The sequence below is a fragment of the Panthera leo genome, chromosome F3 (assembly GCF_018350215.1).
Source record: "Panthera leo isolate Ple1 chromosome F3, P.leo_Ple1_pat1.1, whole genome shotgun sequence".
NCBI classification, from domain to species: Eukaryota; Metazoa; Chordata; class Mammalia; order Carnivora; family Felidae; genus Panthera; species Panthera leo.
The window spans coordinates 40807923-40824482 of NC_056696.1; the positions used below are offsets into that span (position 1 = coordinate 40807923).

Here is a 16560-nt window from a genome sequence, read left to right on the forward strand (position 1 = left end):
ATAGATCCTTTTAAAAACTTAGATCAGATCACACTCTCCCCTGCTCAAAACCCTCCAACGACGTCTCATGGCACTTGGAAGAAAAATTCAAATTCCCTCTGCTGCGCTGTAAGGCCCTCCATTATCTGAACCCTGCTTACTTCTTGGGCCTTATCTCCTCCAACCTCCCCAGCCCGCCCCTTGCTCACCCTGCTCTAGTTACACTGGCCTGACTCTTCCTCTGACATACTAAACCTGCTTCCCTACCCAGACCTTTTTGTTTGCTCTTCCCTCTGCTTGGAAAGCTTTCTCCAGACCTTCCTAATGACTGGCTCCTTCAGTCCATTCCAGGCCCTGCTTCTATGCCACCTTTTGGACAGTATCGTCCCTGATTACCTTATAGGAGATTGTCATATACCCTTTCCTGAAAGTGCATTCTTCCTTACATGTATGTAACATATATGTTATATGTGATGTGTATATGTTATATGTCATGTATATACTTAGGTACATGTATTCTCTGTCTCACCCATTAGAACAGAAGCTCCGTGAGGGCAAGGACCTCATCTGTCTTCTTTTCTACTCTATCCCAGCGCCTGGGAAGCACCTAATATAATAGAAACTTACTAAATAGTTGGAGAATTAATGGTCTAATGGAGTCCTCCTCCCTCCTTATAAGTCCTGACTAGAAAAAGAATGCAGAGAATGGAAATGGGTGGAGGGAACAGCAGTGAGGGAAGGAAGGGTGGAAACTCAAGTTTGGGGACCCTCACTACCAGGATTCCAACCCAGCACTCTGCTGCCTGCTTTGTATGTATTATTTGCTTCAACCTCACAGCTATCCTACGACTAGGTGTTATTTCCATTTTAAAGATGGGGAAACTCCGATAAAGTAATTTGTTCGGGTCACGTAGCCAGCAACCAGCAGGGCAGGATTTGAATCCAGGTCTAGCTGGCTTTTGACAACACTATTCTAAGCACCAGACTCAATACATTCTGTAGCCAGAGCTTCACTAGAAGTTCTGCCCCCAGGGCGGTCCACCTCTGGTAGGGGTGCGGGGTGGAAATGGTAATGCTGGCCCTGCTGGCCTGATCTGGAAGGAAGGGCTGAGGAAGTGACCCCCTGCGGAGCCCGTGGGTCCTCCCTGAGGGAAGGCAGGTGAGAGTGTGGGGGTGTGTGCAGGCTCACGGCCTTGCTGTCATCAGCAGCGCCCCGCCAACCCCGCTGGTCATTTCTGCAGCGGGCCCCAGAGACAGGTGGAGCCAAATTTGTCCAAAGTGGCCTAGGCCTTTCTGAGCTCACGGCAGTTGCAGACAAGGAGAATTCACCAGTCCCGAACCCTCCCCCACTCCATCCCCCTTGATTCTGCAATGTTTCTAACCCAGCCACCCAGTGCGAGCCCTGGGGCCTGGGGCGTTAAATAAATTAGGCTCAAAGAAATCAAGGGAAGGGGTCCAGGCAGGAAGTAACTAAATAAGCCCGCCTCCCGCCTTCTTCCTTAAGCTTTAAAAAAAAAAAAAAAAAAAAAAAAAGGTTGATTTGGCATCTACACAAGTATAAAGTCTGAAGAATTTAGGGTGGGGAGAAGTCTCTCGTGCTGTGCCAGACAATTTCAGTACCTTAGCCAATTGAAGCCGCACAGTAACCCTTCAAGATTGATGTCATCTTCCCACTTGTCAGTAGAGCAATGGGGCCTCCAGAAGCTATGTTAATGCGATGGTATTAATAATGCCACTGGGTCCAGAAGGCACTCTAAAGTTCATCCCCGTCTTCAGGTAACGCGCTCAGATGATGGGGGCAGAAGTGGAATCAGACCTGATCCTGTCCGGTTCCAGACACCCCTGGGCTTTCTATTCCCCACACTGCCCCGGGGGCGAAGCGAGCCCTTTAGGGGAACTGATACTCAGAATCTAGACCCCTTCTTTCTTTGCTGCTTATTCCAAAGGAGGTCTAACAAACAAGAAAGCACAGCCCCATCTGGAAAGGCCTCTGTATTATTGCCCAGGATATTCTTGTTTATCCAACTTGGCAGGCATATGGATATCAGCTTCTCTTCCCCTGGCCCCCCCTCCCCATTCATTGTGCTTTGTTGCTATAACTGCCGTGTGTGTGTGTGTGTGTGTGTGTGTGTGTGTGTGTGTGGACTTTATGCATGTAGACTTTAGATCTCCAAGGACAGTGCCCTTGACTCCTCTGTGTTCTGCGGCTCTCCCAGTGCACTTCATTCAGGCGTTGTGCACCGTGGGCCCAGCTGTGCTATACTGACATTGTCTGATACGGATACTCCAGAGTCTCTTGGGGAGAAAGAGGCTGAGGGAGGGCAGCCAGGTTAGATGAAGACCTTGTCCTCACTCTGGGTGTCTGCTCAGATGTGCCTCCTCCTGCCTCACCATGGGGACCCTGAAGCCCCCAGCCTGCCAGATGCCAGCGGCAACCTCCCCTCGGTCAGTGGGACTCATACTCCTCCCCTGACCATCCACTGACCGCCTCTCCCCTGACCATCTCCCACTCACTGTTGAGCTGTTTCATTTTTACATCTCTTCCTTGCTCCTATCTGTTCTGCCTCCCTCCTGCCACGCATCCCACCCACCTGAGCCCTTCTCCCCACCGTCCTCTGAGAAAAGGTGAGCACTGGGGGGCAGTGCTAAAGGTGGGAGCAGGCACTGGTGTTTCACTGCTTAAAATTCGTCAGATAGTCTCTGCGTACAGAAGCCAGTTTATAAAATATGAGTAAGAACAATTCAAACAAACACTTTGTTGTTTGATCAACTACTTTTTCAAACTCTAGACGGAGGCCCCTTTCAAACTCCAGGGAGAGATTTTTTTAAACTTGTCCAACCCTCCCTGGGTGCCTGCTTTTGCCTCCCCAGGTCAACAGGCCCCCCTCACCTCTTCTGCCCTCTCCACCCCAGCCTCCAGGGCTATTTTGGGTGTGTACCAGTCGGGGTTAATCTCCTTAATCGTGGAGCCGTGCTGCCCAGTGCACTCCTGATAGGGCCCAGGCCTCTGCAAAGGGCAATCTGAGGGTTAGTGCCACCGGTCTCGGGCATCCCCATCCCTGTAGAGAAGCCATGGACACTGGGTCGTGAACTGGGACTGGTAGGGGAGGGGAACAGCGAGGCTGTGTGAGCCAGAGACCCAAGGGGGAGGTCAGGAGGCTCAGGCCCAGCAGCAACTGGCTAGTGGGGTGCTTCTGGTTAGCTTCTCAAGGGAGAACCTAAAAGAGCTTCCTTCACCCCCCACCCAAGTCAGCTGCCCCTGCTCCTGGCTGGGTGCAGGTGCTAATCCCCAGCCCCTGGTAACGCCAGGGAGAAGGACAGGGCAGACAGGCTGGAGATTTTCTTTCCCACTTGGGAAGGAAAGAGAACACATGAGTTGACCTGCTGGGATCAGGTTCCTGAAACCTGAGCCAAGCACAAGGGTTTCACTGAACTGTTGGCTACACACCTGCCCAGGGGCTTTGTCTTCCACCTGGGCAGAAGGAGAGTCCCTGGAGGACTGGGGCAGAACACACGGGCTGAGAGGTCTGCCCCTTTAAAGGGAAGGAGGGAAGCCAGGGGTCAGCTCTGCCAAGCCCCACCTCCTGCTCCGAACCTTCATTCAACAGACAGAGGTTGAGGGCCCACCTTGTGCCTGGCCCTGTGTTAGCGCTCGTCCTCCAGAATCACACAAGCTGGCGAGGAAGAGATATAAGAAAACAGGATGGGGCCGGTACAGAGCGGTACTGGAGTGCTCAGATCAGACATGGTGCCTAAATTTGCCTGGCAGTCAGGGAAGGCTACCTGGAGGAAGTGGTACCTGAGACCTGAAGGGGTCACGGGGGTGGCCTGGGGAGAGGAGTATTCATGAAGGAGGGAGTAAGCCAATCCAGGACAGCCCCGGAGTATTCCATCCCATGAGGGAGAAGCCATCTGAGGCCCCTTCCACAGTCTACACCCCTCCAGCACGATAGCCAGAGTATGAATCTTGGAGCTCCTCCCCCAGAGAAACCAGAGCTGAAGACCCAAACTGGGCCTGCCTTCCACTCTCAGCTTCACATCACCCAGCTTCAACAATTATCAACTGGTGGATGATCTCATTTCATCTATTCCCCGACACACTCCCCTTGCCCACGTTATTTTAAAGCCAATTCCCTCATATTTTATCAGTTTTTCCCATAAATATTTCAGTATCCATGTCTAAAAGGCAAGGGTTCTTTAAAAAGTGCATCCACAATACCATTATCCCACCTAAAAGGAGGTAACAAAAAATTCCTAATGCCATCCAATATCTGGGCAGGATTAACTTCCCTAATCCACACTTGGTTCTAACAGTTTGAATCCCGAATCCACACTTGGTGTTAATATTTATGTTCCTGGTCTTGGGGGCAGGGATGAACATTCTGCCAGACTAGACTAGGTGATAGCCCAGTGCTTCTACGACAACGTATGAATATGTGGCCGGTGCTCTGTAACACCTTTGTGGTGCTTCTGTATGTGTGTGTCTTGTGATCCTAATTAGATTATAAATTCTTCAGGACAGGGGCTGGCATGACTGCCTTTTTCCGTACCCTGGTGTGGCAGGGAGGAAGAAGCGTAGTCCTTAAAGCTGGGCAGGCTGCTTGTTGCTTATGTGAACGCAAGGCGGTTATTCAACCTCTCTGAGCCTCAATTTTTCTGCTCTGTATAATGGGAATAAAAAGACCCATCTCCCAAGAAGTGGGAAGTTTAAATAAAAGAAAGGGTGAATATGCTTAGCATGTAGAAGTTTCTCAGTAAAGGCTCATTTTGCTGTGCTTTCTTGAGTCAAGCGAAACAGGCTCACAGTTACTCTTTTGTTTTAACTAACTTCTAGTGCCTTACGGGGAGCAAAGGCCACTCTCAGTGAGAGCCACAGCCAGTCCAGCAGCCGGGAGCCCCACCTGGAGCTGCCCTGTGTTTGTGATATCAAAGGCCCCCCAGCCTGAGCATCCAAGGTATGTTTGTTTATTGTCTACTCTGGCCACTAGTTAAACAGACACACTTGGCTTGCTCAGCCCTCCAGGAACTAAAGGAGGGAGGAGCTGGGCAGGGGTAGAAATTAATGAATTAATAACTTCATAGCGCCATTTATTGAGCATTTATTACACGCCAAGCTCTGTGCTAAGTGCTTTACATTACTATCCTTTCCGTTTTCACAACAGTCCTATGGGCTGGATATTTTGTAGCTGAGGGAAGTGAGACAGGTTCTGTCACTTGTAAGTTACTTAGTTATACAGACAGGAAGAGAGGCTGCGACTCAAACCAGGCTTTCCTGGCACTTAAATCCAAGTTCTTAATCACACACTCACTAGCTTCCTAATGGTGCCAAAGAAGCCACTTTTTTATTTTTTTTAATTTTTTTTATTATTTATTTATTTATTTTTTTAACGTTTATTTATTTTTGAGACAGAGAGAGACAGAGCATGAACAGGGGAGGGGCAGAGAGAGAGGGAGACACAGAATCTGAAACAGGCTCCAGGCTCTGAGCTGTCAGCACAGAGCCCGACGCGGGGCTCGAACTCACGGACCGTGAGATCATGACCTGAGCCGAAGTCGGACGCTCAACCGACCGAGCCACCCAGGCGCCCCAAGAAGCCACTTTTTTAAAGCTTATTTACTTATTTTGAGAGGGAGAGAGAGCACGAGTGGGGGAGAGGGGCAGAGAGAGGGAGACAGAGAATCCCAAGTAGTCTCGTCAGCACAGAGCCTGACACGGGCCTCGATCTCACAAACCATGAGATTATGACCTGAGCTGAAATCAAGAGTTGGATGCTTAACCGACTGAGCCACCCAGGTGCCCCTAAAAGAAGCCACTTTTTCATCCAGATTTACAGGATGACTTATGCCCATGGCTCAGGATGTACCCTGAACTCCAGCCAGCCACTCTGCCAACATATGCCCTTGGACTGGATGAGGAAGAGTGAGGACAGCCTATCCCTACAAGGGAAAAATGACCCTGAAGTCAGCTCATACCGTCTCACGTACACCTGTGTGAGTGTGTCTGCACACCACACACACGCACGAACGCCACCCTCTGTTTCCTGACTGGGGCTCTGCCTGCAGAAACAAGTGTGCCCCTGGCAGGGGTGAGGGAGGTAGGGCTGGGGAAGAGAAGCGTACCATGGTTTCAGTTGGCTGAGGAAAAAGGCTTTTGAGAATGAAATTTCCCAGAGTATAAGAGTCCCTCGCACTCTCCCTAGCCTAAGCATCTTGCTTTGGGATTAAGAATGTTCTGCATTTGACTTCAGCCTCAGGAGTATCTTTCTGCATCCCAGAAGCCACTGGGCACAGAGCCTGGTGACTAGGAGCAGGGGGAGAGGAGAGAAGAGTTGGGGGTCCACGTGGGGGATTTACAGAGGTGCCAAAGCCTGGGGTGCACTGCCTGGCTTTCCCTACATGTCCTGATAGGCGTCTTGAGGTACCAGGCCCTCACGGGGAGTCCCCTCTATCCTTTCCTTGTTTTCCATAAGCATTCTAGTGTCTGTTCATCATCAACCAAGTGGTATCCGAGGCTATCACCTTGCCCACGGAGTAGTGAATTTCTGAGCCTTCTGACTCCCTCACTCCCAACTTCTTGGTGAAGGCTTACACATGGGCCCGGGGTGGTAAAGATAGAGGCAGAGGTCCAGCTCCCCTACCTCACTCTCCCTCATCCCTCCCACCCCCATCCCTTCACTCAAGGAGCCAGGGCTGTGCCCACAAACGTGCTCTGCGACTAGCATCCAGCACAATCTCCTACCCAGCCAGACATGTTACAGAAGTTCCAGGAGATAATACTGCCTTTCTCGTTTCCTTTGCGAGAATGAACACGGCGTTTGGGGCTCTGGGCCTTGGTTTCCACAGACGTAAAACAGCGAACGAGAATTGAGATTGAACTTTTTCATGCGAGAATCCGCAAGTCACAGACAAGGTACCAGAGACGTGGCCAGTAGGTACCGAGTAGAAGAGAATGGGCGCAGAGACAGGACCGGTTCCCCACCAGACACTCTCTGCCGCGGCCGGGGGGTCTACAGAGCCACGCTCAGGTGGAGGCCAGTCTAGTTTGTCCCAAGAAAACTCACATATGAACACATGGTGAAAAAAGAACTCTCCACGCCAACCCAGGAAAAGAGGAAGCAGGTTTTGCTTAAGCCCGTCCTGGGTGTGGGCAGATGCTTCCCCTCTGTCCCCTCCTCATGGCAAAACCCTGCTGGGAAATATCCTTGTCCTCCCCCAAAGGGGCCTGGCTGGTTGTAAAAGGGCTTACTACCAAAAGGAGGGGACCCCCCCCCCTCCTCCAAGATGCCCCTCTAGGAAGTGCAAACCCCAACTCCCCTGGGAGCGAAACCGAAGCCATCAGGTTAAGATGCATTTCCCACCTCACAGACCCCACCCCCCACCCCTGTCTCCCATCGCCGTGGGAGGCCCATCTGCCCCTGCCTCCTCAAATGGTCCACGTGCCACGAGTCGCCCAGAGGGCTTAAAAACGAGCAGTTCTGCAAGGAGGGCCTGACTTGCTTTCCTGGGGTGGCTGCCAAGAGACCGCGAGCATCAGTCTATCCTCTGCCCATCCTCACAACGGAGGAAATGAATGTGAAGGAAAAAAAAAGTGCTCGGGGACAAAGAGGGTATCTCGACAATGAACGCTTCAAGGACGTTCTCCAGCTCCCATTCTCCTAGTGGCCCTATCTGCTGTTGTGGGATGGTGAGTTCTGCTAACATGGCCAATTTGTGCTTTAAACCGAAACGAGGGGTAAGAGGTTCACGGCTGCCAGTTCAGCGGATGGTAATTGGTTCCGAAGCATCACATCTTTTGCCAACAAGACCTTCTGCTCTAAGGAGAGAAGCATCCGAGGCGCGAGTTAGGGTCTCCCCCCCCCTCCCCTCCCCGCCCTCCCCCCTTTCCTCTAGCATATGGTTCACTCACATCCACGGACATCTCCCTCTGAATAAGTTTCTTGGTCTCCTTTTCACAGAAGCTGAGCATGGCCTCCCGGTTGTACATGCCCGTGGACCGCTTCTCCGTCTGGTTTCTCTGCCGCAGCCCCACGGGGGTGCTCCCGTCCGGGTCCGCCACGTCCAGCTCCTTCTCCAGCTCCTCCATCTCCTCGGGAGACAGGGTGGACAGCAGGCTGTCGATGTCGGGGTCTTCACTCACCTGCCGGCGATACTTGGCTACCTTAGACATCCTGGCAAGGTGCGCTGGGACTCTTGCAGGGGCTGCTGGAGTCCTGGTGGGCGACGAGGGGGAGGCGCGGAGCTGACCTAGACGGGGCAGAGTGGGCTTGAGAGCAGACTCCCAGCTGGTCGAGGACGCGGTGGCTCCTCCGCCCTGCCCTGCGGTGCCACAGGTGCCGAAGCGTTAACTGCAAGCTAGCTCCGAGCCCAGGGCTAGTGGACCCTGGCTGGTCTAACCAGCGGCCAATGAGACTTGACAACGGCCTGGCCCCGAAAGGGGAAGCCAATCCCCACACAGGGGGGGCGGGCCTGCCTCGCTGTCAGAGCTGTTTGAAACTTGAGGACATTCCAGGGAATCTTGGAGCTCTGTGTGACCAAATTTAGTACAGAGCATTTAGCCTTTTAAAGACAAGGGGGCCACGCAATGAGAAAAAGATACAAAAATGCAGAGCCTGGCAGAAGCTGATCAGAGCCACGGGAGGGCCAGAAAAGCAGAGATGGGGCCATGGGGGTTCAGGAACAGGCCAGCCCCAGGCACGTCCTGTGCAAGCACATATCTGACTTCTCCACCCGGGGTGGGTGTTGCCCTTGTTGGTACGTGGTCCACTGACTCCTTTCTACTGTATTTGGTAATGTGCTGGGGGACTTCCAGTAGTTTACAGCCCCAGGAAAGATACGTGATTCCAGATCATCTGAACTACCTGCCTACCCGTTCTCTCTGGGAAGGAGAACCCTAGTGCTGAGCATCAGAGGCCCCAGCCACTTCTTGAGAGACAGAGAGAGAGGGAGAGAGAATAAATCTTCACTGTGTACCCAAACTGAAAACTTGCAGGCTGTTTGGGGAAGAGAGTGGGACCCGCGGAAGTCAGGAAACTCTTGAAGGACCGTCAATTTCCATGCAGTGCCATGGCTCTTAGGGAGAGGGTTCAGACCTCCCTCCCTTCTCATCTGCTTCCTCCGCTGCTGGGGCATCTGTAGACAGATCTCCTTTGGGAGCACCGGCAGGTTGCCACCCCACGTATAAATCCAGAGCACGACCGAGTGTGTCTTCGGGGAAATATAATTCTGGGCTGTTGGGAGGGATACTATGGCAGCAGGTCTGGCATGTTTCGTAAAAGGGCTTTCCACTGCTCATCCATCATGCTGCCTGCACAAGTCACAGAGACACTCAATCTCCTGCCCCCCTCCCTCCTGCCACAAAATCCCTTCTAGAAGCCCTGGTGTAACCCATCAGGGTAGATGCTTCGATCTTTCCTGGCGTCTTTCCATCCTAAGCCAGAGAGAGACCGTCACCTGATCAGCATCTGCTGAGTCCAGGGATCGTCTGGGACAAAAACTTGGCCCTGGCATTTAACGTCCACTAGTCCGGCTTTAGGTTAAGGCTGAGCAGGGGATGGCGCTAACTGGCGGGACTGGAGTGCAGAGGTGAGGCAGGGAGACCTGAGAGGAAGGGTGGAAGAAAGGCTTAGAGAATCCTGGGGGTTGTCATTTTTAGGAGGCAGTAGTCAGTCTGTCGGTGAGCCAGTAAGCATGTATTTATCGAGTGCTTACTATGTGTCAGGCATGGTTCTAAGGGCAAGGCATGTAACTAAAGATAGAAAATCAGGGGCGCCTGGCTGGCTCAGTGAGTGGAGCATCTGACTCTTGGTCTCAGGGTTGTGAGTTCAAGGCCCATGTTGGGTGTGGAGCCTAACTTTAAAAAAAAAAAAAGGAAGAAGAAAGAAAATAAAAAAGAAACTCAGTGTGGGCCCTGCCTTCTTATAGCTTACTTTCTATCAGTGAAGAGAATTAATAAGGAAATAATTTCAAGTAATTCATTAAACAATTAAAAGCCTACAAAATGCCTCAACAGAGAAGAACAGGGGCCATAAGGAAATGCCACAGGGGAGGCTGCAGAGCAGGATGGCTTCATCGTTCAAGCTTGGGCTCTCCTGGCCAAAGGACCATGCATGTTAGGTCCTGGAGTTGCTACTTACTGGTCAAGTGACTGAGGGTCAGCTTCATCATCTGTAAAATAAGGACAACAGGGGCGCCTGGGTGGCTCAGTCGGTTAAGCGGCCGACTTCGGCTCAGGTCATGATCTCGCGGTCCGTGAGTTAGAGCCCCGCGTCGGGCTCTGTGCTGACAGCTCAGAGCCTGGAGCCTGTTTCAGATTCTGTGTCTCCCTCTCTCTGATCCTCCCCTGTTCATGCTTTGTCTCTCCCTGTCTCAAAAATAAATAAAACGTTAAAAAAAATTTTTTAAAAAATAAAAAAAAATAAGGACAACATTGTAAGACTGTTGTGAACATCGGATCCAAACATACACATAGAACAGGTACTATATTGATATATAGTAAATGCATAGTAATCATTAGCAGTTATTACAACTGTTACACAGTCATTTACAATTATTTATTTACTTGCTTCCTGGGTTCTTTTCTCCCCATCCCACCTCTTCTCTTATCTTTTTCTTTCTTTCCTCAGCAGTAACCACTCTCAGAGTGCGTGCGTGTGCGCACGTGCGCGCGCGCACACACACACACACACACACACCCCTTCTCATCTGGTCCTCACTCATTCATTCATTCATTCAAGCATTATTCAGATACTGCTATGTACAGATAGCATGTCAGGCACTACAGGGTAAGAGATACAAAAATAATTACAACATGGTTATTCTCTTTAAAATGTATGATTTATAGGGCAAAAACCAATTATACTGTAAGGCAAAGTGAAGCAAGACAGGTGGAAGCGATTGTTAAGAACCCAACAGAAGCTGCAGCAATTTTGCAGGGAGAAGTCAGGGGGGCATCCCAGAGGGCATAACAAAGGACTTGAGCTAGACTGAGGTGGGTTTTCCTTTGATATGCTCATGGAAAGGACACTTCCTGCACCTGCCAGCGAGTCCCTAGCCCAACCCACCCCTACTCCTGTCTCGCCTTGGGTCACTCAGTCTTCACTCTCACTCTTGCCCAGCAGGGGCTTTCTGGAAGAGGCATCGTCTTCTGGGATCCCTGGCTCTGGAGCCACCTTGGCCAACCTCTAGTCTCCCAGGCCCCAGTCCACTAAAAGCAGCTCTCTTTCCAGCCCCCAACGATTCTTCTTTCTTAGGCTTTTGGCCAATAATGTTCACTTCTCCCAAAGAGCAGCCAGGGCCTGAATCAAAAACCACCTTCAGCCCCAGGGGTAGCCTTTGTACCATCTGGTTTCGGTGACCCTCCCTCTGGGTCCAGTGGTCTCTGCTTGAGGAACACACTCAAAAAACAGATCCACAGCTTGCAAAATTTAAGTCAGGACTCATGGCCTCCTAACCAAAGTTTCTGCACATAAACCCCTGCACCTTCTCTGCCTCGGGTCCCACAATTCCAAACAGCTGGCTCTTCTGATATGATCCAGTCTGAGATTTTTTGCTCCCTAGAGTCCCAGGGACTGTGGGCTCGCAGACTCTGAAAAGCTTCCCTTGAAAAGTATCACAGAGGGATCTGGAAGACTTGGGAACCCAGAGCCCAGGAGTCCAGTCTCCTCCAGCGCCTGCAGTGAAGGACCACTGCCCACTTACTCTGTAGGGGGCAAGAATTATCCAAGCTCAGAATCCACTTCCACCTGAAACAAACACACCTTGAGTGTCATGGGATTCTGACACAGCCTACTCCCCAGAGAAACATTTGCTGTTATGCTGGAACCAGGGGGAGAGAAAGGAAGAAAGAGAGACCTCAAGCTCTAGCCAAACATGTGGTGGTGGTGGTGGGAATAGGGAACCAGAACCAATTTAACCAATGCTTAGGGTGGTTCTTTAACTAGACTGGATGACCCCACTAAAGTCACATTTTCAGGAACATAGAGTGACAGGCAGTATAGTATAGCAGATAAGACCACAGGCTCTGGAGTCAAATGACCTGGGCTCAGATCTAAGATGAGTGACCTTGAGTAAGTTTTTAACCTCTCTCAGCCTTAGATGGAAAATGAGGACATTAAAAGTACCCACCTAAAGAAAAGAAAGTAGCTACTGCAGAGGGTTATGGAATTATTAGATAGATTAAATAAGATAACGCATGGGGCACCTGGGTGGCTCAGTTGGTTGGGCATCTGACTTCGGCTCAGGTCATGATCTCACTGCTCGTAGGTTTGAACCCTACGTTGGGCTCTGTGCTGACTGCCTGGAGCCTGCTTCGGATTCTGTCTCCATCTCTCTCTCTCTCAAATATAAAATAAAAAAAAAATTTTTAGAAGATAATGTACACTAAGGGCATAACATAGCATCAGACACATTGTCCGCACTCAATATATTGTTAGTCAATATATAATCACATTGGTTCTCTTCTCTGGTGGGGGGAAGCTGGAAGTTTCTCTAAAGCAGCAGATTTTGTCTCTAGAAGCAGGCCACTGGCCTGTCCCGGCACTCCCGAGGTGAGTGGTAGTGGGTAGAGGGGAGCTCTGAGACCGCACAGGCCAGACTAATGTCTTCCTGGAAGGAGAGCAAGGGGGAGCAAAAGGGGCAGAAAGGGAAAAAGACTGCCTTCCCCACCCTCACCCTGACTAAAACCTCTCTGCCCACCAAAGAGGAGCCAGTCACAGACAGCAACCCCAAACCCGAGAGTCAGCTGTGGTGCAAGCCTCACTTGTCCATGCCGATTTGAGTTTCCCAGTGACTGGATCGGGCAGGGCTAGGGGGTTTGGAGACATGGCCTGTCTCCCCTGGGCAGACCAAACTCTTTAGGACTCCCACAGCCTCTGGCTCAATGGAGCTCGACCTATGTAGGTCCAGGAACCTTGAAGGTACTGAGTGGCTGGGACGGGAAGAGTCTGAAAATGTCTATCCCCCTTCCTCCCTAAGTTGGGTCTGTGTAGAAACAAGCATTCTTGGTTCCTTTACTCATTTGTGGTTTATTCTCTTGTGCACTCCCCACAGAAGCTATTTCAGGCCTGCTGCTTACCCTATGACCTCATTGTATCCTTCTAGAATGAACTCCTTTAGCTATATTAATAAAGGAGATAAAACTTAAAAAAATTTTTTTTCAATGTTTATTGATTTCTGAGAGAGAGAGAGAGAGAGAGAGACAGAGTGTGAGTGGGAGAAGGGCAGAGAAAAAGGAAGGCACAGAATCTGAAGTAGGCCCCAGGCTCTGAGGTGTCAGCACAGAGCCCGTCGCAGGGCCTGAACTCACGAACCTCAAGATCCTGACCTGAGCCAAAGTCAGACACTCAACCAATTGACCACCCAGGTGCCCCAGGAGATAAAACTTTCATAAGTTTTTTTTTTTTTTTTTTTTTTTTTTTTTTTTTTTTACCCTGGAAGGGAAACAAATCTGGTCCAAGGAGGGAAGGGAGACATCTCTGCCTTTACTTTCCCATAATTAAATCTGCTCCAGAGAAAGTCCTGTCTCTAACTTTCTAAGGACATTGGCTTCTACAAACATGAAAAGAGAATCTGGAAGAATTTAGTTCTTTTTTTAAAAAAAATTTTAATGTTTATTAATTTTTGAGAGAGAGAGAGAGAGAGCGCATAAGTGGGGAAGGGGCCTCAGAGAAGACACAGAATCTGAAGCAGACTGCAGGCTCTGAGCTGTCAGCACAGAGGCCGATGTGGGGCTCAAATCCACGAGCAGTGAGATCATGACCTGAGCCAAAGTCGGACGCTTAACTGACTGAGCCACCCTGGCATCCTGAAAGAATTTAGTTCTTAATACTTGGATGTGGAGACACATGAGAGTTTCTATATAGATAACCGTCTCCTGACACAGCTTACTTCTCCAGTCTTGCTTCTCAAGTCATTGTCCACATCTACTACCCTAGAACTTTATCATTTGATATAGCTTTGCTCTTGCTGCTTTAGTCTTTTTTTTTAATGTTTATTTTTGAGAGAGAGAGAGAGAGAGAGAGAGAGAGAGAGAGAGAAAAGCATGAGCAGGGGAGGGGGGTAGAGAGAGGTACAGAGGATCTGAAGCAGGCTCTTTGCTGACAGCAGAGCCCAATGCAGAGCTTGAACTCACGAACCATGAGATCATGACCTGAGCCAAGGTTGGCCGTTTAACCGACTGAACCACCCAGGTGCCCCCTGCTTTAGTTTCTCTACTCCCCCATGGGACCAGCAACCCATTCAGTGACACCATCATGTTCCTTCCTGCCCACACCTTTGTTGCTGTCCTTCCCTCTGCCTGGCTTTCTCCTCTCCACTGATCAAGATCTGACCATACTTCAGGCTGTAGCTTACATGCCAGTTTGTCAAGCACATTTTGTGATCACCTTCAGGCCTCCAGGGCTCCCTCTCTCCTCTCACTTCCTCTAGCACTTACCATATTCTATGTCACACATTTTGGCATTTTATCATTTTGACCCAGCTATTTCTCAAGAGTGTGTTCTTTCTTCCCACATACATTTTGAGGACCCTGAGAGTAGCAACCATATCAATATTTTATGTACTCGCTCTACCCTAATCCTAACACTAAGGACAATCCTGAGCACCGAGTAAGGGTCTTATAGTTCACTGGGGTTATCATCCCTCTAGTTTCTCTCTTGGTTCAGCATTGCCTATACACCCTTGATATCTATTCAATGCTCATCTTTCCCCAATCTTAGCTCTGTCAGTGACCCCTCCCCCCAAGAATGGTCTAATTGTACAAGAGTGGAAGATGAATAAAAGCAAATTGTGGGAGGTGGCAGGGGTGGATAATTACTTCAGAGCAGTGTCACTGCCAGACGTGGCTACTTGATAGAGCTCACCTATCCAGGTGGCTCCCTGAGGCACGAGGGATGATCTCCCTTTCTTCACCTTGTTCCTCACCTTGGTCTCCCCTTCCTTGCCCCTTGTGGGGAAATCTCACGGCAAAACAGGCCCCTGAGTCACAGTTCTTTTAGTTCATACATGGAGCTGTTTTCCCCAAAGCAATACCCAGAGGACCTGGATCACAGGGGTTTCAGCAGCAGTCTCTGGCGGGGCCCAGAGCACTGACTGTCACCAGTACACCCTGCTGTGTCAGATCACCAGCTCAAACGCCCCTCACCTTTATTGTGACTTTGCTCTCAAGGACCCCCATTCCTTTCTTCTATCATTCCTCAATGTCTTTGGCCATCCTTTCAGCGAGGGCCACGGCAGGTCTTCAGACTTCTTTCGGACTCACTAGGAGGAGATTAGGATGCCTAGTTCTCTTCCAGGACGTTTCTTCACTCAGATGGAAATGGGTATTTTTGAGGGAGGGGTGACATCTTCCTCCTCTAGCCAATAAGTCCAAGGCCTTGCCCAGCCAAAACTGTCCTCTTACACCCTGTTATCTGTTGAAGTGAAAAGAAAGAAAAGAGTGAGAAGTCTAACAACACACGCTGTCCATCCGAGCGGTGCCTCCCAGAACAGTAAGGGACTTTCGGGTAGGGACTGTTGGAATGAAGTGAGCTGGGTAACCACAGCCTCAAGTCTGGCCCTCGGCTTGTAAACTCACACACTCAGTATCATCACCATTCCTGCTGATTGATTTGATTCAAAAGAACCCAGCTCACAAGAGGCAGATGCATAAACCAATATAACTATCAAGTGGACGAGAACAGTTTTGAGCACAGGCCAGGGGATTCTCTCTTAAAGGAAAATCTATTCAGAAACCAAATAACACTCAGAAGACTGCATAAGGAATATGGAATAAGAACAAAGGGAGGTAACTAGAACTAAGGAATATTTCACTTGGGTCTTGGTGAGATCAGGGGAAAAAAAAAATCTTTGCCCCATGAGATTGCACATCTTTAGTTACTGAAATATTCATACCCATCAGGTCTGAGGTACTGACTAAATGTTAAATTCTTGCTCTCTGTCTTCCTCTTGTTGTCCATCTCCTACATTCTCTCTTCAGTCTGCGCAATTAATTAGATTTAAAGGTTCTTAATTACAGTCACACATTCCAAAAAAAGTCGGGAATGGAGAAGAGCTCCTTTAACAGACATCCTATGACTGAGGTTTTGTTAACTGTAAGCTAAAAGAGGTCGATGGGTCCCCATGCTTTTGGGCTCCTCTTTTCTGGGCTAAACACCCCTCATCTTCTGGTGATCTTTTGGAAGGTGGCCCGGAAGAGGCTCTGTTGTCGTTATCCCTTCAAATCGAGGGCCGCAAATCGGTCGGAGAGTTCACGATGGCCCAGATAAGTTCATTTCAAAAACATTTATCGAACATCTATCACATTCCAAGCACTGTGACTATAAGGGACTGTGACACTGTCTGCCCGAATCCTGCTCCTGCTACGTGTAGTTTGTAAAAGCTTCACACACCATGGCGAATTAGCCAGCATTGATTCCCAAGTTGGCAGCCAAAGTACTAAAAAAAAAAAAAAAAAAAAAAGGAAAAAAGAAACATATTTAGGAAGTTTGGTGAACCCTAAAGGAATAATGCCAGGTCAGCTCAGTCCTCGGAACCTTCAGTGACCAGGTAATTCGAACTCCTCGCCACTATGTTGCTGCCAGTCTA

At 49.8% G+C, this 16560-nt stretch overlaps 1 protein-coding gene across 2 annotated transcripts in view; it reads right to left on the reverse strand.

Moving 5' to 3' along the window:
- The window catches only part of LMOD1 (leiomodin 1), a 50066-nt gene extending 33539 nt beyond the window's left edge, over positions 1-16527 (reverse strand). The window contains exons 1-2 of one of the 2 annotated variants that reach the window (XM_042924825.1): positions 15868-16527; positions 15119-15386 (exon numbers count right to left, since the gene is read on the reverse strand). In XM_042924825.1, the coding sequence (XP_042780759.1) occupies positions 15119-15151 (33 nt within the window). In that variant the 5' untranslated portion in view covers positions 15152-15386; positions 15868-16527. Of the gene's footprint in view, positions 1-7885; positions 8374-15118; positions 15387-15867 lie in introns of those variants that run through there. The other variant, XM_042924824.1, reaches the window with a different exon arrangement.
- Positions 16528-16560: the final 33 nt, after the last annotated feature.